At 50.8% G+C, this 24512-nt stretch overlaps 1 protein-coding gene across 5 annotated transcripts in view; it reads right to left on the bottom strand.

The window, feature by feature from the left end:
* Positions 1–547: 547 nt before the first annotated feature.
* MYOCD (myocardin) overlaps positions 548–24512 on the bottom strand; it is an 89299-nt gene continuing 65334 nt past the window's right edge. For all 5 annotated transcript variants that reach the window (XM_066364905.1, XM_066364906.1, XM_066364907.1 and 2 more), the window contains 7 exons: positions 21218–21468; positions 19810–19963; positions 14411–15349; positions 13260–13403; positions 11334–11462; positions 8219–8276; positions 548–4163 (listed from right to left, as the gene is read on the bottom strand). In XM_066364905.1, the coding sequence (XP_066221002.1) occupies positions 3586–4163; positions 8219–8276; positions 11334–11462; positions 13260–13403; positions 14411–15349; positions 19810–19963; positions 21218–21468 (2253 nt within the window). In that variant the 3' untranslated portion in view covers positions 548–3585. The remainder of the gene's footprint in view (positions 4164–8218; positions 8277–11333; positions 11463–13259; positions 13404–14410; positions 15350–19809; positions 19964–21217; positions 21469–24512) is intronic.

Below are 24512 nucleotides of genomic sequence, written 5' to 3'. Positions count from 1 at the left end.
TGTTAGAAGCAGGGCTCCTGTGCACTGGCTTCGTGAAAGCAATCTCAGAACTGCGTTTCCTGACTCTGCTGGGTACCTGTGAGCCAAAGGGACGACTATACATTCAAACTGGCTGCAAATGCCTGCGGGGCGCGACCCCATGGGCGCCAGGAGCATTAAGAACACCTCATGCAGTCAGTTCCCAGCTCTGAGAGCACTAAGAAACACGGATGTGGCCCTCTCTGTGAGTCTCTGTGCGTCTTCCCATCGGGCACAACGTGTCGCCAAAATAGAGGACACGACCGAGAGTTTGAAAGAACTTAAAATAAAAGTTCCCAGTCGGAGAGAGATGAATCCACACGAATTATCTGATCCGTGGGGAGATGCCAAGGTTAACAACTGTCTCCCAATCATCCCCGATTTTATCCCTGACGAACCCGTGTGAGCTAGGAAGAGACAGAGCGAGCGTGCCCTGTGGGGACTGGGGGAGGAGGTTGAGTCCGGCAACCCAGGACCTCGGGTGGGCGTGTGCTCGGCAGTAGCCAATGGGACCTGACCTTTGTCAATCGTGAGCCCTGTACATCATCAGCACAAGGTAACATCCTAGAATGACCCCGAGAGACGCAGGAACTTGCAGAGTACAGAGACCTCCTGACCGAGTCCATTCCTTCAGACGGAAGTAGCCACAGGGAGGTGTCATCAGCACTCAGACCACAGGCTCAGAGGAGGTACACTGTGAGTTTGTTTTTCAAAGGAAGGAAGGGGTAGAATGGAGTGTGTGGAGGGGTGACATACAAATCACACAACGTAACACGTGAGAAAGATACTGACCAGCAAAGCTTTGTTAAGATCCAAGTAGAATTTCAACATCTGAAGAATAAACACACGCGAGGAATGTGTTAAAAAGGGGGGGGGGGGTTCTTCCTCCTTGCTTCATCTTCAAAGAAAAGACTGGTCATTCCCCCCGCCCCCCGTTGGTTTTGGGTTCCGATGACTGACATCAAAGCAAAAGTAACAAATAAAAATTTACCCTGTGGCTCTTTTAAAATATAACGCAGACCAAGGAATGTAAAGCAATCTCTGTGTTCCTTCTGCGCTCTCCTACCAACGACAGTGACGGTACTGCCATTTCCGGCAACCGGTGGCGAGGCTGCTCCGTCTTTCCACACCCAAACTCATTGTCAGGATGAGCTTGTTCACGGTAAGCAAGTGGCTGTGAGTCACTGGTGGGAGCCGGTCGTCATACACAGAGAGGCAACGTGTGGTCTGGGTGGGTCATTAGAAACTCGGAGTGAGAAAGGCCAAGGGTCATTTCACAGCAGACTGAGGCTTAAAGGTTTTTGGTCTAGAACTCTGGAACACTGCTTTCCAAGATACATACACACACACATGCGTATAAGGCATATATCCACATGTAGATGTCTGTGTACATATATACACACAGACATACACATCTGTATATATCTATACACACATGCATGTGTGTGTGCGTGTTAATATATTTCTATCCCCGACCCCACGTAAGATCTGGCAGCTTTCAGAGTAGCCATCACCAAAAACACTCCGTTCACACACAAGTTTACAAGTTAACAATGGAATGACTTCTAAATCTTGGATTTATCAAAAAGAGAACTTCTAAAATCACAACATTTTTTGGTTATTTTCACCATAAGTGCACAGTGAACAACATTTTTTTTTTTTTTTTTACAAAATAAGAAAACAGTGCCCTAGTGACTGAAATTAAAAAAAAAACACCCACAAAACGGCAGTAGCTACTTTCTACAGCATGCAACACTTTTCTAAAAAACAGTGAGTTGAAGAAGGCACAGTGAGCTTTAGGGAGGCTGTCTGGACCTTGGAGTCCGCCCACTCCCAGCAAAAGCACGAGAGGTAATGAGGAATGCACACGAAACCACCGCCTTCCCCCCTGCCTACGTTTTCGGTGTGCAGCAGTGTTTTCCTTCAGAAACCCATACCTAAAACACCCCCTCCTTGTAAGTGTATTTCCTGTGTATCTTTACACTATAATGGTTTCCATATTCCCCAGAGCAACCCAAATCAACGACTGCTGTAAATCTAATGAGGGTAGAAAAGAGCCCTATGACTGATGGGTCACGTCATCAGTTTCTTCCTAAGGGCATTCTTTCAACTTCCTTTGGCCGGAAGTTATTATGCATATGGAGACTGAGTTTTCCAGGAAAACCTAGCATTTTAGCTTCTTAAAAATACGGCTTTAGCCTGACCTGTGGTGGCGCAGTGGATGAGGCGTCGACCTGGAAATGCTGAGGTCGCTGGTTCAAAACCCTGCCTGGTCAAGGCACATATGGGAGTTGATGCTTCCAGCTCCTCCCCCCTTCTCTCTCTCTGTCTCTCTCTCCTCTCTCTCCCTCTCTGTCTCTCTCTCTCCTCTAAATATGAATAAATAAAATTAAAAAAAAAATACGGCTTTACTAGGAATAGGGCAGATTGTTAAAGATTTAAGAAGTCTTCTTCTCCCAATGTTGGGGCAGAAAAATAAAGATATTCAAAAGAGGAGCAAAAAAATAAAAATAAAAAAATATTGTTATCTTGAAAGAAAAATAGAGGGGGAGAAAAATAAACCAAGGGCCACCCCTACTCCAGAAAAGGAAGTTGGACTTCCACAAATCGTCCTGTTAGCAACCCGGGGCACTACGCCCACCATTTGTGGAACACTGTTCTCTAGTGCTGTCTGAATTTCCCCTGATATGGCTTCCCGAGAATAGAGAGGTCCTTAGGTGGCCACTGCTAGTCTTTGGAACTAAAGGGGGTTGTGGTGGAGGACCCTCCGTAGCAGAAGTTTCTTGTCTGCTTCCCAATGCTCCTCACCGCATGGGGGCGATCTAACTGGTTGAGAAAGAGGGAAGTTGGGGCGCATCCCAAGCAGGTCAGGTTTTATCAGCGGCCACACAGAGTCCCAGGGAGAAGACTGGAAACCATCGCGGGGAGGGAGGGGGCAGCTCTGTGACTGAGGGACACGGAGCTCATTCCGTTTCCCTGGGAATGAACTGGTTCTGTCCTTACTCTGCCTCAAGAAGTCACTCCGTCACTGAAGCTGGGACTAATGTGTGTTTCGAAAGACAGGTCATAGAGAAATGACACTCAGCCTCCAGCACGGGTGTGCCTCCCGTAAGTTCTGACGGACTGACCTTCTGTGCTCCCGGGAGGGTCTGCATCTCCTTTCTACAGTATATTCAATAAACTCATGAGATAAGCTGACAAAAAATGAGATTTTTTTTACCCCAACAATGCCTTAGTTAAATTACGGGCTAGAAAAAAAAATATTGGTGTTTGAAAAGGTAGTGAAAAATATATATATATCTTTTTGGCATTCTTGATTCGAGAGAGCACATTTAAGCGCATTGCTAAGATCAATAGCAGTCATGGGACTTTGGTAAATATCACAATGCATATATACACAGAGACTCGTTTGTGCTTGCTGATGGTCACAGAAGTCTCCGTGGTGGCCTCTTTTCCATCTCCTCTTCCTCCCCCGCCCTGTCCTCTCGCTCCTCCTTTCGGACAACGTCGGCATTTCTGGTCCGATGACTCCGACTGGTCCTCCTGAGCACGGTGCCACCGGGCGTCCTACCACTGCTGCAAGTGAAGGTCCATGGGGGAGTTCAAACTGAGATCCGTGACGTCCAGAAAATCGATGTTGAAGATGCTGGGGCCGCTGGGGGCCAGGGAGCTGAAGCTGGGTGTGGAGCTGGGTGGCGTGAGGTCCAGCCACTCCATGGTTTCCCAGGGGGACTCCGTGAAGCTGAGCGGCTGCCCGCTGCTGTCCACGGAGGAGGGCGAGAACTGCGTGTGCATCGGCGACAGGGGCCCCGGCAAGATCTCATGAGCACTGAAGAGGTCTTCCGCCGCCTTCCCGGAAAATCCATCCATTATGCCGTCGAAAGAAGGTTCCTCACTCCCAAGTTTCAGAAGGGCCACGTCGCTCACCTTTCCTAAGGGGCTCTGGGCGTTCAGGAGGACCTCGAGGTGCTCGTCACTGTCTGCGCCGCTGCTGTAGTGATCGAAGGAGAGCTGGCCGCCGGACGACGCGTGGTCAAAGGAGGCGGACGGCTTGGGGAGGGCCGCGGCAGGGCTTTGGGAAGACCCGGGCAGCTTGGGGACTTTGTGAAGACACGAGTGATCCTCTCTGGCATCGGCCGGCATTTCTGTTGGATGAGACGCAACAGGAATTGTCAAGTCACGTCCGATAGAGCCTGCCACACAGTGTGAATCTCTGCAGTGCACGAGTCACCCCCAGATACAGGAGATGGCTCCGCGTCTCTGGTCACTGCTCCTCACCCCGTCTCACCTCGAGACTGCTCTGGGTGTCCCCAGATTCTTCTCCCCTGCCCTGCTCTCTCTTCCCCAGATACTTTCTTTCTGGTGGCTTCACTCTGTGTCTATCGAGCTTGCCACGTGGGTTCCTTTACCCGCTCATTCCCTGACCCTTGGTTGTCCCCTGAAGACAGTGCCTCCTCTGTTACCCCTTCAGCTGCCCCTCTCCGCGGGCCACTTCCCCCGCCTCCTCCTCTGTCCTCGGTGGTTTGAGGGTCACGCTGCCCCCCCCCCCCCCGCCGTCCCGTCCTCCCCAGCCTCCTGTCCCCGTCCCTCTTCCTCACACACTGGAAACTCGATTCCCCAGTTCCTCACCTTGTCCCCACTTCAGCTCTTGCTGCTCTATGTCATTTCAACATCCTCAGAAGGGATCCCTTGTGCCATCAACCTCTCGGTCCCTGGACACCTCCATCAACCTCCACCTCAGTGATGCCTTCACTCTCACTCTGTTGCACACCCTCCCCCTCTACCTTGTCATTTCCAAATACTGCCTCCCGCTGAAAGCTCAGTTGCGAGCATCATCTCCCATTGTCAGGCCATCCCCGCCTATTCCTCCGTCCCTCCAGCTTACCCAACGACAGTGGCTCGGCTCAGCCCGTGGAGAGGGCGCTCCCGGCTACCGACTCCACTGTTTTATCACCACCCACCAGCCCCTTCCGGCTTTCCTTTCTTTCCTTGCTGAGTCCGTAGTCGCTGGTCCACCACTATAAATTATTCTCTTACAGGTATCTTCAGTATCTTTGCTCTTTTCTCCCTTCCACCACTGTAACCTTGCAGTCTTACCAGCTACATTTTCTGAGCCCGCCCTGGGCGGACATCGTTAAGAGAAAAGTTACACAACCGGTTTCCCTTTGAATTCATGATGGTTTCCCTTTCGATTTGTTGTAGTAATATAATGTTATAGTAATTAGATATATAGAAATATAGAAGAACAAGAAGATACATAAAAGTAAGATACAATATTAAAATTAATTAAGGAAATTATATAAAGTGATGTCATCTGGATAGGAATTAATACAGTGTGTGCAGATGCGACAAACAGACTCTGACTTTCGAGCAGGGCCCAGTTAGTGTGTGTGTGAACTTATACATAGATAAGAAGTGGCTTGATGTCATAATTCTGTAAGTTAACATAAACAAGAAGCTTTCCAAGGAATATCTTAAAAGTGGCTTGATATAACATTTCAGGAAATTAACATAAAAGGGGTTCCCTGCGAGGAACTCCCAAAAAGGTGGTTTGAGGTGACAATCCTGTAGATTGTCACCTGTTAGAAGGCATTGGCCAGAAAAGGTACTAAAGCTGAGGGGCCCCCTGATGTGGTAGTCACTCAGATTCCAACGTGAACATGGACTGTCTCCACACCGCTCTGAGCTCTGACCAAAGACGGCCGAGAGAAGCACGCTGCCGGGACCCCCTTAAGCTGCACCCAGGCACGCTGAAAGGATTTGTGAGTAATAAATTGCCTGTGTGATTCTTGCAACTAACTTGTGTGTCGGTCTTGTGTCTTTCCTCCAGTGGCAGTTAGTGTCGGCACTGACTGGAAGAATCCTCAGAGCCGCCTCAAGAGGAGTCTCAAAGAGGCTGCCAGCCCTGCTGATAAGCAGGAGCGTCCCCCTGCACGGGGAAGTCGAATCAGGGACACCTGATCGACGTAGAGCTTGGACTCTACTGAGACACGATTCATGATATCGAGCCTACCACTGCCCTTAATACCGTGTAGTTATCCTACCGTGTTTCTCCAGAAAAGTCCGATGATTCCTGGTTGATGCATAACTTTCCTTCTATCCTCAAACCTCCCTTGCCCCTCCCCTGCACACTTACTCTTTGCGGACCTTGCCACATACTCTATTTAAAACAGAAAGGTGTCGGCCCTGGCCGGTTGGCTCAGCGGTAGAGCGTCGGCCTGGCGTGCGGGGGACCCGGGTTCGATTCCCGGCCTGAACACATAGGAGAAGCGCCCATTTGCTTCTCCACCCCCACCCCTCCTTCCTCTCTGTCTCTCTCTTCCCCTCCCGCAGCCAAGGCTCCATTGGAGCAAAGATGGCCCGGGCACTGGGGATGGCTCCTTGGCCTCTGCCCCAGGCGCTAGAGTGGCTCTGGTCTCGGCAGAGCGACACCCCGGAGGGGCAGAGCATCGCCCCCTGGTGGGCAGAGCGTCGCCCCTGGTGGGCGTGCCGGGTGGATCCCGGTCGGGCGCATGCGGGAGTCTGTCTATCTCTCCCTGTTTCCAGCTTCAGAAAAATACAAAAAAAAAAAAAAAAAAAAAAAAAAAAAAAACCAGAAAGGTGTCTGATAGGAACCTTCTCATCCTCCATCAGAAAGCCTATAATTATACATCTGTGCCTGTCTTTCCCTTCTCTGCTCTTGTTACAATGGAAACATTGCCCGTTCGCTTGCTTGCTGTCCACCTGCCTTTCCAGACAGCAGACTCCACCAAGGTGCAGACTGGGTCCAGCGCAGCCCGGGGCTACTGCCTGCACCTGCCTTCTCTGAACTCTCCAGGGTCGCTCCCTGAGGGCACAGCCCTGGGATTTTGTTTTCTTTTTTCTTTCTTTCTTACACCTTCTCCTTACGTGACCTCATGCATTTGTATGGTTTCAAATTTCAAGCACAAGCTATGCAATTAAAAAAAAAATAAGTGAATGACTTCAAAGGGGCAAAAAGAACATGCTAATTATTGCTAGCTTGAATGCCTGAGTGACTTCTCAGCAGGAATGGACCATCCAATGGGAGAGTGCGAACTGAATTTCATTCTGAGTCGGTAGCACAGACCTTGCTTGATCGGCGCCATTCTTCTTGTAATTGAGAAGACAGGGACATCAGGATGGGAACAGCAGAGAGGAATAGGATAGCAGAAGAACAGCGAAGAGAATAGAGGTGAGTGGACAGGTGTTGAAAGGACTGGTTACAATGTTCCTAGCACAACACATAGATACAGCTAATAGGACAGCAAATCTTAGAGGGACGGGGGGAGGGGTTTAGGGGAGGGGGCAAAGGGGGGTATAACAAGGGACACAGGGGTGGGGGGTGAGGGAGTTATACTCAATGGGACACCTGAATCCATGTCAACATGATAAATTGAAAATTAAAAAAGAAATTTTTCCTAGGACAAGGGACAATGGCAGTGAGGAATCAGTCCCTAGCCTCCCTTTCTCTGCTCCAGAGTGGACAGGGGACTCCGATGGAGTGACCACTCTACCCATAGACTTTTTGGTGCCATTTACAGTGAGCATCTGGGTTTACTCCCTAGAGTAGTACATGCAGGTGCAGGGCACCCTGACGGGCGAGACCCAGGGCACCGTGACAGGCGAGACCCAGGGCATACTGACAGGCGAGACCCAGGGCACTGTGACGGGCGAGACCCAGGGCACCGTGACGGGCGAGACCCAGGGCACCCTGACGGGCGAGACCCAGGGCACCGTGACAGGCGAGACCCAGGGCACCGTGACGGGCGAGACCCAGGGCACCCTGACGGGCAAGACCCAGGGCACCCTGACGGGCGAGACCCAGGGCATCCTGACGGGCGAGACCCAGGGCACCCTGATGGGCGAGACCCAGGGCATCCTGACGGGCGAGACCCAGGGCACCCTGATGGGCGAGACCCAGGGCACCGTGACAGGCGAGACCCAGGGCACCCTGACGGGCGAGACCCAGGGCAGCGTGACGGGCGAGACCCAGGGCACCCTGACGGGCGAGACCCAGGGCACCGTGACGGGCGAGACCCAGGGCACCCTGACGGGCGAGACCCAGGGCAGCCTGACGGGCAAGACCCGGGGCATCCTGACAGGCGAGACCCAGGGCAGCCTGACGGGCAAGACCCGGGGCACCCCGATGGCCGAGACCCAGGGCACCCTGACGGCTGAGACCCAGGGCAGGCAGTCTTACCTCCGCTTTCAATGAGGACGTCCAGGAGTTCATCCATCTGCTGACTACGAGTCATTTGCTATGATGAATTAACCAAAGGAGGACAGAGACATTAGAAGGGGGCTACCTCTTAGATAGAAAAGCATTAGAAGCAGTGCTAGCCGTATATGCACCAGGTTTGGTCAGCTACATTTTTAATGATGTAAAATACACAAAACGTAAAGTTTGTCACCTTAACCATGAGAATGTATAGATCAGTGGCACTAAGTGCATCCACACCGCTGTGCCACCATCACGGCACTAAGTCCATCCACACCGCTGTGCCACCATCACGGCACTAAGTGCATCCACCATCATGGCACTAAGTCCATCCACACCACTGTGCAGCCATCACGGCACTAAGTCCATCCACCATCATGGCACTAAGTCCATCCACACCGCTGTGCAGCCATCACGGCACTAAGTCCATCCACCATCATGGCACTAAGTCCATCCACACCGCTGTGCAGCCATCACGGCACTAAGTCCATCCACACCGCTGTGCCACCATCACGGCACTAAGTGCATCCACACCGCTGTGCCACCATCACGGCACTAAGTCCATCCACCATCATGGCACTAAGTCCATCCACACCACTGTGCAGCCATCACGGCACTAAGTCCATCCACCATCATGGCACTAAGTCCATCCACACCGCTGTGCAGCCATCACGGCACTAAGTCCATCCACACCGCTGTGCCACCATCACGGCACTAAGTGCATCCACACCGCTGTGCCACCATCACGGCACTAAGTGCATCCACACCACTGTGCCACCATCACGGCACTAAGTGCATCCACACCGCTGTGCAGCCATCACGGCACTAAGTCCATCCACACCGCTGTGCAGCCATCGCGGCACTAAGTGCATCCACACCACTGTGCAACTATCACGGCACTAAGTGCATCCACACCACTGTGCAACCATCGCGGCACTAAGTCCATCCACCATCACGGCACTAAGTCCATCCACACCGCTGTGCAACCATCACGGCACTAAGTGCATCCACACCACTGTGCAACCATCACGGCACTAAGTGCATCCACACCACTGTGCAACCATCGCGGCACTAAGTGCATCCACACCGCTGTGCAGCCATCACGGCACTAAGTCCATCCACACCACTGTGCGACCATCATGGCACTAAGTCCATCCACCATCACGGCACTAAGTGCACCCACACCGCTGTGCCACCATCACGGCACTAAGTCCATCCAAACTGCTGTGTGACCATCATGGCACTAAGTCCATCCACCATCACAGCACTAAGTCCATCCACACCGCTGTGCCACCATCACGGCACTAAGTGCATCCACACCACTGTGCGACCATCACGGCACTAAGTCCATCCAAACTGCTGTGTGACCATCATGGCACTAAGTCCATCCACCATCACAGCACTAAGTCCATCCACACCGCTGTGCAGCCATCGGGCACTAAGTGCATCCACACTGCTGTGCAACCATCAGGCACTAAGTGCATCCACACTGCTGTGCAACCATCACCGCCATCCATCTCCAGAACTTTTCTCGTCGTACCAAAGTGAAACACGGTCCCCATACATCAGTTCCCCATGCCTTCCTCCACCCAACCCCCCGGCAACCAGTCTACTTTCTGTTCCTATAAATCGGACTACTCTTTATGGTTCATTCACATCAGACTTTCCTTTCTTGTTAGGGCTACATGGTATTTATTGTATGTATGGACCACGTTTTGCTTATCCATTTACCCCCTGATGGACACTTCGCTTGCCTCCGCCTTTTGGCTTCTGGGAATAATGCTGTTATGGACACGGGCGCCACTGGGTTTTGACCCCTTTCTCTCGCTTTGACGTGAACGTGGCCCAGGAATGCGGCTCACATTCCCCTCGGTCCTCATTGCTATAGTTTGTGGGACCTGTTACCATGTGTAGGGAGTAGACCTCTCTACCCCGGCTCACTGGAGTTCAGTCGGGTCTTATTTGTGGAAGTCCACTTAGCTTGGCCTTTTTTTTTTTTTTTTTTTTTTTTTTTATCCTATGAAAGGTCAGTCAGCGTTTACATATACCAGGGAAAGGAAATGGGGAGAACTGACACGCATAACCGATCTCCCTCTTCCAACAACCCCATCCCGATAAATACAGGCACCAGTAATCGATACAGATGGGTGCCCAGGAAGCATTAGATGCCCACGGGGTCTGGCGGGTAACGTAAATGAGCCAAATGCAGAACAAGAGAGAAGGGCAGAGCATAGATCACATGCTGTGGTCCAAGAAGGCCGTGGATACTTCGTTCTGGAAGACTGTGTTCTGGTGGAAACCGGGCCCAGTGAAGCCAGATACCCTAAGTTCTTCAGAAACGAGAAAGACTACCTTTTGCATAAAATCTCCTAATATTTAAAATATTCTCTAAGTCGCTTGAAACCTAACTAATGGCCGGCTGATCTGATCCGTGGGGTATAGTATGCAGAAACTGATGTCGATCTTTTCTGGACTGAGCACATACAAAGGGCTAGCTGGCACTTTATCTAAACTCAGGCCATTTGGAATATGAGATCGTTAATTGCTTTTCTTTTTTTTTTCTTTTACTTTGAAACTTTTCAAACATAAATAAAAGTAGGAAATACAGGGAACTACCATTATCACCCAGCTTAAGAATCATCGATACTTTGCCTGGAACAGTGAATTCTGAAGCCAGGAAGAACCTTAGAAAGTATCACCCTGACAGCTGCTCTCATATATTTGAGTCCCTGTCCTGTGCCTAGACAAGGGGCAAGTGCTACATGTCCTAGAATTATTACAAAGTGGGTATCAGCCCGATTTCATGTTAGAGAACTTGAACACTTGCCCAGCCTCAGCGGCAGTGCTCGCTGTCTGGTGGCCGAGCTGGCCCTACGTCCAGTCACATCTGAGTGCCCAGACAGACCTCCTCTCTCTGTGGGTCACTCATAGCTCATATACACATCAGCACCTTTCTACAATCAGTGTCTCGGCACTCTGTCCGTCTGGTGGGGAGGGCCAAGACGCACTCTACCCCAGAGTCCACACACGTGAAGCTGAACCCCGGGAAGACAAGTCTAATTGAGCTAGTCTATTCTCTTACGGGTCGCGCGGTTACCTGCTTGACTGCGTCTTCATAGGACGGAGGCTGTGTGATCTCCGAAGCCGCTGAGGTTGACTTAGAAAACGTCGGGGACGAGATTGAAAACTTCGGCCCTGCCTTATTGGAAGAGTGTAAAACAGCCATCTGCGTGAGTAAAAAAAAGGCAGAGACAGTCAATTCACGTGTCAGATATGGTGCCACTTCTGCACGAGAAACTACAGGAAAATTTTGGAAAAACTGGTTTGGGACGTGTGGGGGGAGGGGAAGGGGAAGAAGCTAGGGCTTAGAAAACAAACCCACCATACTAACACTAGGATATATCACTTTGAACTTATGGCTGGGGGCATCTTAGGGTAGAGAGCTTGAGGATTCATCTCTCTCTTTAAGGGGTACCCCCTCTTCTGTTGAGATAAAATAGGACGAGAGGAGGAAATAATGTGCAAGAGTCCAGTCGAATACAAAGAGGTCCATCAACCCAGGAGCATCCAGAGTAATTTACCCTGTTGCATTCTTTTTTTTTTTTGGGGGGGGGGACAGAGAGAGAGTCAGAGAGAGGGATAGATAGGGACAGACAGACAAGAACGGAGAGAGATGAGAAGCATCAATCATCAGTTTTTCGTTGCGACACCTTAGTTGTTCATTGATTGCTTTCTCATATGTGTCTTGACCGCGGGCCGGGCCTTCAGCAGACCGAGTAACCTCTTGCTCGAGCCAGCGACCTTGAGTCCAAGCTGGTGAGTTTTGCTCAAGCCAGATGAGCCCGTGCTCAAGCTGGCGACCTCGGGATCTCGAACCTGGGTCCTTCCGCATCCCAGTCCGATGCTCTATCTATTGTGCCACTGCCTGGTCAGGTAACCTGTTGCATTCTTAACTGGGTGGAGCTGCAGAGAGTTGGAGGCACTACTGGGGGAGTCTCTTTATAAACAAGTCCTGTGTGCTGCGTGTTCTGTGGAACACCTGGGCTACTTCAGGGTCTCCATCTTCAAAGGGTGCCTTGTCCCAACGCAAGGTCTGTCACCCTTCTGTGTCATGCCATTTTATTTTGCTTTTTTCTTTTTCTTTTTTTGTATTTTTCCGAGTTAGAAGTGGGGAGGCAGTCAAAAAGACTCCCACATGCACCCAACCAGGATCCACCTGGCACGCCCACCAGGGGTGATGCTCTGCCCATCTGGGTCACTGCTCCGTTACTGCTGGAGCCATTCTAGTGCCTGAGGCAGAGTTCATGAAGCCATCCTCAGTGCCCGGGCCAACTTTGCTCCAATGGAGCCTTGGCTGCGGGAGGGGAAGGGAGAAACAGAGAGAAAGGAGAGGGGGAAAGGTGGAGAAGCAGATGGGTGCTTCTCTTGTGTGCCCTAGCTGGGAATCGAACCCAGGACTTCCACATGCCAGGCTGACACTCTACTGCTGGGCCAACCGGCCAGGGCTTATTTTGCTCCTTTTTTTAAAATCACCTCTTCATTGCTCCTCGGAACTCCCCATACCCTGGGTTCTTCGCATCCCTGATTCCTCCACCTGCTGATCTGCCTCCCCTCTTAGTTTTTGCTGTGGACATACTGCACCAGGACCCCAATGTTCTGGGACCCTCGGATCCCATCCACAGATCCGTGTCCTTCCCTCTGCGTCCAGTATTATTCTTTTCCTACGCTCTTTGATTTCAGCCTTCAACGTCACCGAAACTGGTTTGCTCCGCCATGTTGTTTTACAAACATGTCACAGTCAGGTTGATCACCGTGCCTTCTGGGACGAGCGCAGGCAATGACTCCTCGGACTGCCTCCTTCCTGACATCTGTACCCTCACTTCAGGCCGTTTCTAGGGTCCTTGTTTCTATCTAAAATGTCACTGTCTGTCTGCCTTTGACCTCATCATGGGGAGGTGAATGGTCACAGAAGAGAGGGGAAGCCAACTCCATCCCCAGTGTACACCTTTCCCCAGGTGCCTACCTTTTGCTGCACAGCTGGGCTTTTGGGACAAGGGTTGCCCCCAGTACCGTGACCGCTGTCCGCCGGGGCTCCAGAGAAAGGGGGCTGGAGGCTGGAAGGCTGGGGAGAGAAGCTGGAAGTATGGCCCTCGTGTGCCCCTGAGTTCTGTAGAAAGAAAAGAGCAGCAGATTAAACGACCGGCAGGGGCCTCCATGCGAGTGGGCTCTGCTGAGCCCGCTGAGCCCAGTGTCATATCTTAAATTCCACTCCTGAAGTCTTGGTTCTGGCTTTACGTGTATCACCCACGGCTTGGAAACTTTCGCGGCTCCTCAGGAACTGTTTGCGCTCCGCAGACCACCGCACAGAGATGCCGGTGAGGTCTGGGAGCTTCTCCTTGGGCTCTCGTCATGACGGGTGTGCCCTCCAGGCAGGTGTGATGGCCGAGGAGTCCTGAGGACAGCCCTGGGAGCCAAACCTGCTTTTCTAAATAGCGTGTCACCAGCACGCAGCCACATGCACTTACCAGTGGTCTACGGCTATGTTTTGGGATACAGGGCAGAGCTGTGTAGTTGTGATGGAGACCATGATGCACAGAAAGCCAAAAAAAAGTATTTAGTGTCTAGATTCTTTTTTCTTTTTTGTATTTTTCTGAAGTTAGAAGTGGGGAGGCAGTCAGACAGACTCCCGCACGTGCCCAACTGGGTTCCATCCGACATGCCCACCAAGGGGCGATGCTCTGCCCATCTGGGGCATTGCTCCGTTGTGGCCCGAGCCATTCTAGCACCTGAGGCAGAGACATTGGAGCCATCCTCAGAGACCGGACTAACTTTGCTCCAATGGAGACTTGGCTGCAGGAGGGGAAGAGAGAGAGACAGAGAGAAAGGAGAGGGGGAAAGGTGGAGAAGCAGATGGGCTCTTCTCCTGTGTGCCCTGACCAGGAATCGAACCCGGGACTTCCACACACCGGGTTGACACTCAACCATTGAGCCAACTGGCCAGGGCTTATTCTCTAGCTTCTTACACCACACGTGTGCCAACCCCTGTCTCCTAGAAGCAAGGTGGTCCTCTGAAGGCCGGACCAGGGTCCACCGTTCCCATCGGAAGTCCCCAGGTCACCGGGGCAGACCCCCCAGGAAGAGGGGCGGACCGGGCGCAGGGCGAGGCGTTCTTACCTGCGGAGGACACAGCTGGCTGCTGCCAGGTGAGGGGACCCCCCGCCCTTCGGGAGCTCCGGAAGAGGAAGGTAGGAAGTAAGGGTTGTTGGGGGACGGGGGCAGGCTGATATGCTGCGGGCTCTTCACGGCCCCGAGCGGGGAGTGCTGCGGGGAGCACTGCGGGCTGAGGAAGGTGGAGGACAGCACGTGGGCCGCCCCTGCGGGTTCCACCGCGCGGCCGCCCCCCGCGGGCAGGAGGCGGGCCTCGCCGCCGGGGCCGGGCCTGTTCGCCGAGATGTGCTGGGCCGCAAAGGGACAGCTGGGCGCGGCGTCTTCCTGCTTGATGGGGGCGCCCAGGAAGGGCGGCGGCGGCGGCGGTGGTGGCTTCTTCTCCGCGCCCTGGCCGCGCTTCTGCCTCTGCAGCTGCAGACGCAGCTCCTCCACCTGCCGCTGCTCCTGCTGCAGCTTCCACGTGAGCTCGTTGATCACCTTCTGCTTCTCCACCAGCATCTTGTCCTTCTCGGCGGCCGAGTCCAGCCCGTCCCGCTCGGAGGGGACGCCGCCCCCGGTCACACCACCCGCCACCAGGTTCTCCTCGGGGCAGACGGGGACGGGGGACGGGTGGAGGCCGAAGGAGGGGGACGCGTCCTGGAAGGTGTCCGGCAGGGACCCGGCCAAGGACAGGTCGGACGAGGCGGGCGAGATGGGCGGGCTGGAGCTGGTGCTGCCGAAGTGGTAGAAGCCGTGGGACAGGGCGCCGGGGGCCGACGGGGAGGACTGGTAGCCGGCCAGCGCGCCGGCGGGCGTCACGGGAAAGGTGACCGTGGTGATATCCCCGAAGTGGGGCACCGAGGTCCCAGAGCAGTCCTGGAAGGGCCGCAGCCGGTCCATCAGGGCCGTCTTGGTGCCGGACACGGGCAAGCCTCGTATTCGAAGCTGTTGTCTTAGTTCGGAGACCTGCGGAAAGCGGGGCACGGTTAGCGCGCTGTGTGCTCAGCGACAAGGTTCGAAAGCGCATTCACGGTTCCGCGAACTTGGACACGTGGCGGGTGGGATTTCACACCGTGTCCACTCTTCCTTTGATCCCTTCGTCCTGACTTCCTCTCCGGCCTCTAGTACTAACCGGGTTTGCACAATCTCAGCAATGCTCTCAAAACCTGTCATCCGCCATGTTGGCAGGGTTCTAGAATTGCAGGCGGATCCTAGAAACGTCAAGCTCAACTGGAGCCCAGAGGCACCTGTGTGCTGCCCCCCCCACTGCCCCCACCGGCTCCTTGTCACCGTTTTGTAGGTGAGTTCGGACGCCAGTGGGCAAGCAGTCACCCCGAAGCACGCTGACGCTCTGGACTTCTGCCCCCTCCCCTCCCAGCAGGTCCTTCTTGGCCGGGAATTCTCAACCCTGAGCCTGCACCACTGGTCTGTGGGTCGGGCCATCGCATCAACAGCTGGGCCAGCACAGAGCTTCTGATTTAGGAGGTCAGGGTGGGGACCGAGAATGGGTGCTTCTGAAGGGTTCCCCAGGGCTGTTGATGCCACTGGTCCCAGTTGTCAAGAAGCACAACTGGACGTTGACATTTTGTCCTACGTTTGACAACTGGCTGCATAACATTGTGCTCTATAGAGAGAGTGTGTGTGTGGTGACAAGGCCATCAGTTAAAACGCTGGCCCTGCCTCTTGCTGGCTCCGTGATCACTCTGTGCCTCGGGTCCAATTCTACAAGACAGAGACCATCACGCTTACCTAATATGTTTCCGTGAGGATGAAAGAGCTTAGCGTGTGTAAAGCACTGGGAATAGCGCCTGGCAAATGATCAGGGCGGTGCAAGGGTTTGCTGTTGTTATCACGTTGACACACATAGAATTATTTATCCCTGCACTTTAAAAAACAGTCACGAGTTTTAACCATCGGATATCTGAAACTATAAAAACTAAATAAGATAAACAATTGTTTATGGTATGTTACATTTTAGATGTTTGAATTGCTCAGTTCTATTTCTCTAAGATAAATTTTTCTATATAAATGAGTGTGTGTGTGTATCTAAACCGTGCGTGCAGATGAAAATATCTGAATAAAATGCTAATGATGTTTCTCTCTATCTGTATTTCCTACGCATTTCCCATAAGCATATTACTTTTATAATTAAAATAGAAACTATATTAAATATCTAAATGTCAATAATTCCCTAAAACTGCTAGAAGAATAGGTAGGAAAATATAGGGGTAGTCTGTAGGTAAAGATCTTTTGAGCATAAAAGCCAAAAAAAACCCAAAAACCCGATAAAAAGACAACAAAAATCGAAAACGCCTATGAGTCACCCAAAGGAAGGTGCAAATTAAAAAAATAATAATAATTGCAGGAAAAATAATAAATTACTAGTACGTTCAATGTATCACGTGTGTTTAACAATCATGAGAAAAAGAGCCACGCCCAATAAATAAAAACAGGTAATGACTTCCTCTAACCCTTCACAAAAGATAAAATTTGTACATGGCCAATAACGTCGACGTATCATCCTCGGTAGTCCAAGATATGCAAATAAAATAAACTACGTACACACTTTTGCATTCATCAGATTGACAAAGAAATTTGCAATAACCCTTTGTGTTATTTAAAGCAGCAAAAACAAGTGAATAAATGATTTTTTAAAAAGTGCTTTAATCCTTTAAAACCTGGCTACTCCAAGTATGCTCCATGGACAAGCGGAGCTGACGGCATCCGGGACTACGTTAGAAACCCTGACTCTCAGCTGCCCCCTCACCTGTTGAACAGACCTCCTGAATCGAAAGGTGCACTTTACTAAGAGCCGCAGGTGGCTCAGTGTGCAGCCCTGTGGAGCAGCGTTTGTGGACACACTGCTACTGGAGCAGACCAGCACACATGTTCAGGGCAGAGATTTGGCAATATGTGTCAAGAACTTCTCAAAATTCTGTGCTTTGCTTTAGAAATTCCATGCCTATGTAATTTAGCCTGGGGAGATAATTAGAGAAATTAAGAAATGTGTGTAGAAATTGTACTTTTAACAGCAAAAAAAAACTCGGAGGCAAGTTAAATGTCCTGTAGAGGAATGTTAACTAGGAGTGACATAATAGACTGCTATTAAAAGTTTTTTTAAAAAAACTATTGACTACGAAGAGTTGCAAAATATGAAAAATGTTCATACGTTAAAGCAAAAAAAAAATAAAAGTGTATGCCAGAAATTTAGGCTCATATAATTATTGTAGAACAAAATATATCCATATGCATTTCAAGTCTAGAAGGAAATATCATCTGTAACACTATTTTTGAGTCAACTGTTTTTTAAAATGCTCTTCACTTTTCTACCCATTATTATATTTTAACAGTGACTATGCATTACTTTGCACTCAGTAAAAGTTACATAAAAAGGACTGCAACAATTTACACTGCCCCAAGCAATAAATATGCTCCCCTCCCCTCCGCCCAGTCTTGCTCGCATTGTTTTTTTATTATTTTCTTTTAGATGTGCTGCTTTGAAAAAAAAAAAAAGTGACAAATGGCAACTCATTGTTTTAATTCTGAAGTACTTAAAATTAATGAGTTCTACACTTATTTTTAGAATCTGTTCTGACACTGAATAATTTAAACTACATTATTAAATAACGCAGCTCATTTTGAAGGCTTGTTGAGTTCAGTGTGCCTTAAGTTTCAGAATATTATGCTGTGTGTGTGGGCTTGCTTTGGACAAAGTAGGGTACACACCTCTTTCTTGCATTCTCTGGTGTCTCAATCATTGTTAACTTTTAAACCATTTACCAAGGAAAATTTCATACATACATGAAAGTAGATTGAAAAGTATAATGAACCCTTATATATCCATTAACATGCTTCGACAATTACCTACCCGTGCCCATTATTATTATTATTTTTTTTTTGTATTTTTCTGAAGCTGGAAACGGGGAGAGACAGTCAAACAGACTCCCACATGCGCCCGACCGGGATCCACCCAGCACGCCCACCAGGGGCGATGCTCTGCCCCTCCGGGGGGTCGCTCTGCCGCGACCAGAGCCACTCTAGCGCCTGGGGCAGAGGCCAAGGAGCCATCCCCAGCGCCCGGGCCATCTTTGCTCCAATGGAGCCTCGGCTGCGGGAGGGGAAGAGAGAGACAGAGAGGAAGGAGGGGGAGGGGGTGGAGAAGCAAATGGGTGCTTCTCCTATGTGCCCTGGCCGGGAATCGAACCCGGGTCCCCCGCACGCCAGGCCAACGCTCTACCGCTGAGCCAACTGGCCAGGGCCGCCCATTATTTTTTAAATACATACCCAAACCACTCCCTCCCCTATGCTTTCTGAATTATGCAGCCGCACATCATATAATTTCATCGGTAGGCATTTTGGTATCTTTGAAAGACGTCATCTTTTTCCAGCTCTTTCGTAAGTCCTGGGTGAATGCACACGCCGTCCTGAGCACCGTTCCGAGACACACCAGCTCACCTCAAAGCTCAGTGTCGTTTCAGCGAACTGGGGACCCTGTGCCTTGGGACCCAGAGTCCACTGCGGGCATGTACATTTTATGCAACAAGTCGCTGCTACATTTTACTCTGAATTATTGTTGCAGCAAATCATTTCACTTCCTCTGTAAATACTTTGCTATCTACCTCTAAAAGATACGTATATCAAAAGGAAAACAAAACGCCAGCACAATTTCATGATGACGTCTAAAAAAGAGGAACCGTTGTTTCTTTTTACATTTCAGAAAGTCTTAGGTTGGGGGGGGGGTCTCATCAGATAGGACATTGTTTTAAATTATTTGAAGGACATTGAATGACGAACATTTTATCTTGTTCAATAAAGGCTAATATCCTTATTTGATAATATTCCTTCTAATAAAAGGAAACAGAAATCTCCCAGAAACACTCAACTTTCATCCACTGTCATTGTTTCCTACTGAAACTATCTTTTAGCATTCAAAGCATTGGAAGCAAGTAAGTACTTTGAAAAAAAAAAAAAAAGTCAAATCTGTTGAACACACTTTATAGTATGAAAAGCGCTTTATGTGGTTCTTATTTTTCTAACTTCACCGGAGATCGATAAAAGGTCATCATGAAACTGGCCCCTGGCTTAGAGTTCACATCAACCTCATAGCTACTCTCTGTGCTAAGCTCTACCCTGCATATACGATTCCATTTGATTTTCATAATAAATCATTTAGGCAAATGAGGAACCCGAGGTGCAGAAAAATTCGGAAACCAGCCCAAGGTTCATAGCCTGCGAGAGAGCTGAGCTGGGTGTTCAACCACAACAGTAAATATCTGTCCCCTCCTTGAGTCCCTCCCATTGTCTTCTCCATCTGCTGATCCATACAAGAAAGCAGCTGGTGAAAATGCTATTTAAAATGTACTGATGTATTTGTTTCTTTAAAAAAAAATTAAAAGGAAGAAAAGAAAATCAGGCCGGATCTCTACCTTCAGATCATCCAGGTTTGGTGGGAGTGGGCCCGGTTTGAGGGAAGAGACACCGGTTGGTCCAGAAAAACTGCTTTTGACAGGAGACAGAGGGGTATTGCTCAGTGGTGTGGAAGAAGAGTTCGGGTTTCTGACCATCTGTTCGTTCGGTTCCCTGAAAAACATACAAAAAAAAAAAAAAAAAGAAGCACTTAAAATACGGTCCAATCGATCTCTGGGGGCGTGATATTATGATTTATCATAAATATATATTTGGTCTTCATATAGTTCTTTGCTAACAGCTATTAACTCCTTTGGAAGTTCCTAAGTGATGAGACTGACAAAGGTGTGTTTTTGCTCTGGCCGGATAACACAGTGGGTTAGAGCATCATCCGGAAGAGCAGAGGTTGCTGGTTCGATCCCTGATCAAGGCACCTACAGGAACAGATTGATGTTCCTGTCTCTCTCTCTCTCTCCTGTCCTCTCTCTCTCTGTCTAAAATCAATAAAATAAACATTAAATAAAAGAAAGAGAGGAAGGAAGGAAGGAAGGAAGGAAGGAAGGAAGGAAGGAAGGAAGGAAGGAAGGAAGGAAGGAAGGAACTAAAAAAAATGAGGTGACTTTTGAACTCTATCTAAGGAGGGATGCTGGTCACCAGAGAATCCCTCACGTGATTAGAGGGTTGAAGCTTCCAGTCTGACTGCCTTCCTTCCTGGCCTGACCTCCAGGCGGGGAAGACGGACTGGAGACTGACCTCACCAATGGCCAATGGTCTCAGCGGCCGCGCCTTCGTAATGACGCTCCTGTAAAACCCCACCGGGTCGGGGGGTCGGGAAGTTTCTGGGGTGATGCACGTGTGGGGGTGTAGGGAGAGGGGCCAGCGTGGAGATGGTGTGGAAGGTCCATGCCCTTTGGCCTTATCTTGCCTTGGGCGCCTCTTCCATCGGGCTGTTCCTGAGTCTGATCCTCCCCTAATAGACCAGCCACCCCGTGAGGACCACGTCCCTCTGAGTTCTGAAACCCCCGGGAGGAAGTCCGGGAAGCTCCCAGCTCGAGCCGGTTGACCGGAAGCCCAGGTGACAACTTCTGGACTTGCGACTGGCGTACCTCGAGGAGGTCTGGGCTGCAGTCTTGCGGAACTGAGCCCTGCGCCTGTGGCACCTGACGCTTTCACCCAGGTAGCTGGTGTCAGAATTGAGCGGAGTTGTCGGAAGCCCAGCGGATGTTGGAGAATCACTTGGCAATGTAGGGGAAAACCTAGCCCACACACTGGAACTGGGTGACCAGATTCCTGAGGGGGTGGGTGACGCAGCAGGGGACCCGCTGGGTCCCACGGTGCTGGCCCCATGCGCCTCGGAAAGAGGGATGCCATCCCTACCTCCGCGCACAACCGCCCCCCCCCCCGTCCCTCTCGTGGGCCCCGACTCACTTGAGCTGCGCGTGGGGGCCGCCGGGGTAGCTGAACCGCTGCTGCTGCTGCTGCTGCTGGCTGAGGATCTGCAGCTGCAGGAACAGCTGCTGCTGCTGCAGGAGCCGCGCGTAGGCCGAGTCCATGGGCGGCGGCGACTTCTCCGCCTTCTGGTCCGGGGGGATGTACTGGTGGTATTTGAGCTTCTTCACCTTGGGCTTGGGGTCCTTGGGCTTCTTGTGGCGGTTCTTGCTGTCGCCCAGGGACTTGGACTGCAGCAGGACAGAGACAGGCGGGGGGCGTTAGGCGGAGGGTGGCAATGACCTGGCGTCATGGGCACGGGGTACCCCGAGGAGGGTGTGTCTGACAAACGTTCTCTAAGGATCCGGAAACACAGTACATACAGCAAGGGCGCCACGAGCAGAGACCCTAGGACAGCGGTTCTCAACCTGTGGGTCGCGACCCCAGTGGGGTCGCCTAAAGCCATCGGAAAATACAGAATGCATATCAGGTATTTACATTCTGAATCGTAACTGTAGCAAAATTACAGTTATGAAGTAGCCACCAAAATTATTTTTTGGTTTGGGGTCACCACAACATGAGGAATTGTATTGCAGGGTCACGGCATTAGAAAGGTTGAGAACCACTGCCCTAGGACATCAAGCTATCTCGTGAGCAAATCTATTGCGAGTGTATCCCGCTGAAAGGACACACAGCCCTTATGGGGGGGGGGTCTTGAACCTTAGAAGTGGGTCCTGGAGTACAATGTTCTCCCTGGAGCACAGTGAGAGCGCGTCTGTATTCCGGTGAGAACCCTCCCCTCCCCTGGAGCTGACCGAGGGCCTCGTGCAGGATAGGATGCGTTCTGATCTTGGGATCTGGTTCATAAGAAAGCTCTTTCCTCTGTGTACACGCAGTCAGAGTGAGTTACCATAAGCCCTTTGTAAGGGGCCTTAGCAATGGCGTAAGCATAGATTAAATTAAGCTTGTCTTTGAAAATTCAGAATGTGAAGGTTTGTTGCTTCAGGCTGAAAAGTGAGATTAGACTGCCCCTCCCACCACCATTCCTAGATCCTGATATCGAATCTGGACGTGATACCCTCTGAACTCACGATCCTGTACCTACTGTGGGAAGGGTTGGCCACGCGCTGGGGCCCTTTTGGAAGTTACCCCTTCGTAGAGCGTGTTTGGGGACCCACTGGAAGAGGTTAAGGGCACAGGCTAAACAAGTAAGAGAAGTTTCTGACCATGGTCCAGTCACATGACTGCATCTTAGTTACCTCATCTACAAGTTGGGGGAAAAACATTCTCTACTTTTTATCCATGATCAACAGGAGGGTGATAAGAAAATAATAGGGAAACAGTAACAGGTCTCAGAGGACGGTGTGATTATATCTACAACCTGCTCCTAAAATGTAAAGCGCTCCCTACATTAGGGAGCACCGGGTCCGTACTGTGATGAGTTGAAAAATATACATTTTCAAACTCTGACTTGACTCCAGAAGGTCAAAATGAAGAACATAGATGTCATAACAGAAGGTTCTTGAGAATTTGGGGGAAAAGAAATGGAAGGGAAAGGGAGGTACCGGCAGTGCCCAGAAGAGGGGGCTGCTGAACAGCTGGCAGGCTTGTTCCCACTGGGCAGTGTCCCCATTGTAACCACAGAACACACATCCGAATGTGACCTAGCCAAGGGAGCGGGGACACCTGCCTTTCTCTGACTCAGAGTGTCCCACCCCTGAGGGACACTGTGTCTTCTCAAGGAGGCCTCCTGTTGGAGACAGTGAAGGAGGAGCACACCTGGTATCCCTCCCTGCTCACGCAACCCCGATCGTCCTGGCTAACGAGCCAGCCTCCTGCACTGGGGAGGATTTCTGCAGGGTCCTACGCTCAGCGCTGCCCTGCCTGCTCCAGGTCAGCTCCTGTCCCCACCTCCTCTTAGGACTAGCGTAGCCCTGGGCCTCGCTGAGGAGCTTCCTCCCCAGGTTGCCTGAGCACAGGGACGGAGCCATTCAGAAAGCCCTAAATTCAAATCGGAACTTCCTCTATGCGTGGCGAGGGCGCAGACTACAGAGCACACGGGTCTCTGAATTCGTGGAACTGTGCAGTTTCACACTCTTTGTTTTTGTTTTATTTTATTGTTTTGAGACCAGAGGATAGGTCTATGGTGGATTTGTTTTCCCTACGCCCTACTCCAGAACTGTGTGGCCAGTCTAAGGGGAGGACGTTCATCTGTCCAAAGCAGAGAGAGGTGCGTTTAAAGTCCAGCAGCTTCACCCAGGGGTAGATGTGTCAGGCAGGTTAGTGTGGTGCGATTGGGAACCGGGTAGCCTGTGGCTGAAGGCTTTCTCCTTCTCACCGGCACACACACCCACACCGGGCTGCCTGCCACACAGCACAGCAGCCCAGCCACCGCAGTCAGTCCTGCCCTGCACGGTGAAGTCCAAACCCTAGTCTGCCAACGCAGACTGCTCACCACACGGCCGAAACCCCTCCTCCCAACTGCTCACTCCTCCTGCCTTGTTCTTGCTGCCATTTTCTTTTCCTTGCAACTTCCTGTTGTTTGCAACTCCTTGCCTCTGGTGACTGTTGGCCCCGCACTGGGCTGTTGAGAGCGGCTCAAGCCTCAGGTCCCCAGGGAAGCTGGTCCGAATTCACAGCAGGTCTCTCAGACACCTGCAGGTCTCAGGGGGCATTGGGAAGCTGCCTGGTCACACCGCTGCAGAGGGGCTGAAATCCAGCTCTCCCTCTGCTGCCCAGGCTGGTGGCCCTGAGGGGTCGGGTGGGGGGCTCCTGGGGAAAGGGAACCTCTTTTTATATGGTGGCAAAATACAAGGAACATCTAAGTCACCATGGTAACTGTTTTAAAGCACACAGTTCACTAGTTCACTAGCATTTAGTATGTTCACGATGCCGTGCAAATGTCACTATGTCCTAAACATTTTTGTCACCCCCAAAGGAGACCCCACTCCTTCCTGCAGCCCCCGGAAACCATCGATCGGTTTTCTGTCTCTGTGGATTTGGATTCAGGACTTTTCATAGAAACGGAATCACAAAATAGGTTGCCTTTTGTGTGAGGCCTTTTGTGTCCACTCACCATCCTACTTTCAAGTGGATACTCGATACACCCATGGTATATCCTATATCAGTACACATATATACACAGATATCAGTACATATACATATCGTATATCAGTATGCATATATATATGTATGTATATCAGTACATATACATACTGCATATCAGTACGCATATATACATGATATACCCATGGTATATCCTATATCAGTACACACATATATATATAGATATCAG

This window comes from Saccopteryx leptura, chromosome 2 (assembly GCF_036850995.1).
Source record: "Saccopteryx leptura isolate mSacLep1 chromosome 2, mSacLep1_pri_phased_curated, whole genome shotgun sequence".
In the NCBI taxonomy this organism is placed as follows: domain Eukaryota; kingdom Metazoa; phylum Chordata; class Mammalia; order Chiroptera; family Emballonuridae; genus Saccopteryx; species Saccopteryx leptura.
The sequence above is the reverse complement of the archived record's forward strand: the minus strand, read 5'-3'. Positions and strand labels throughout refer to the sequence as shown.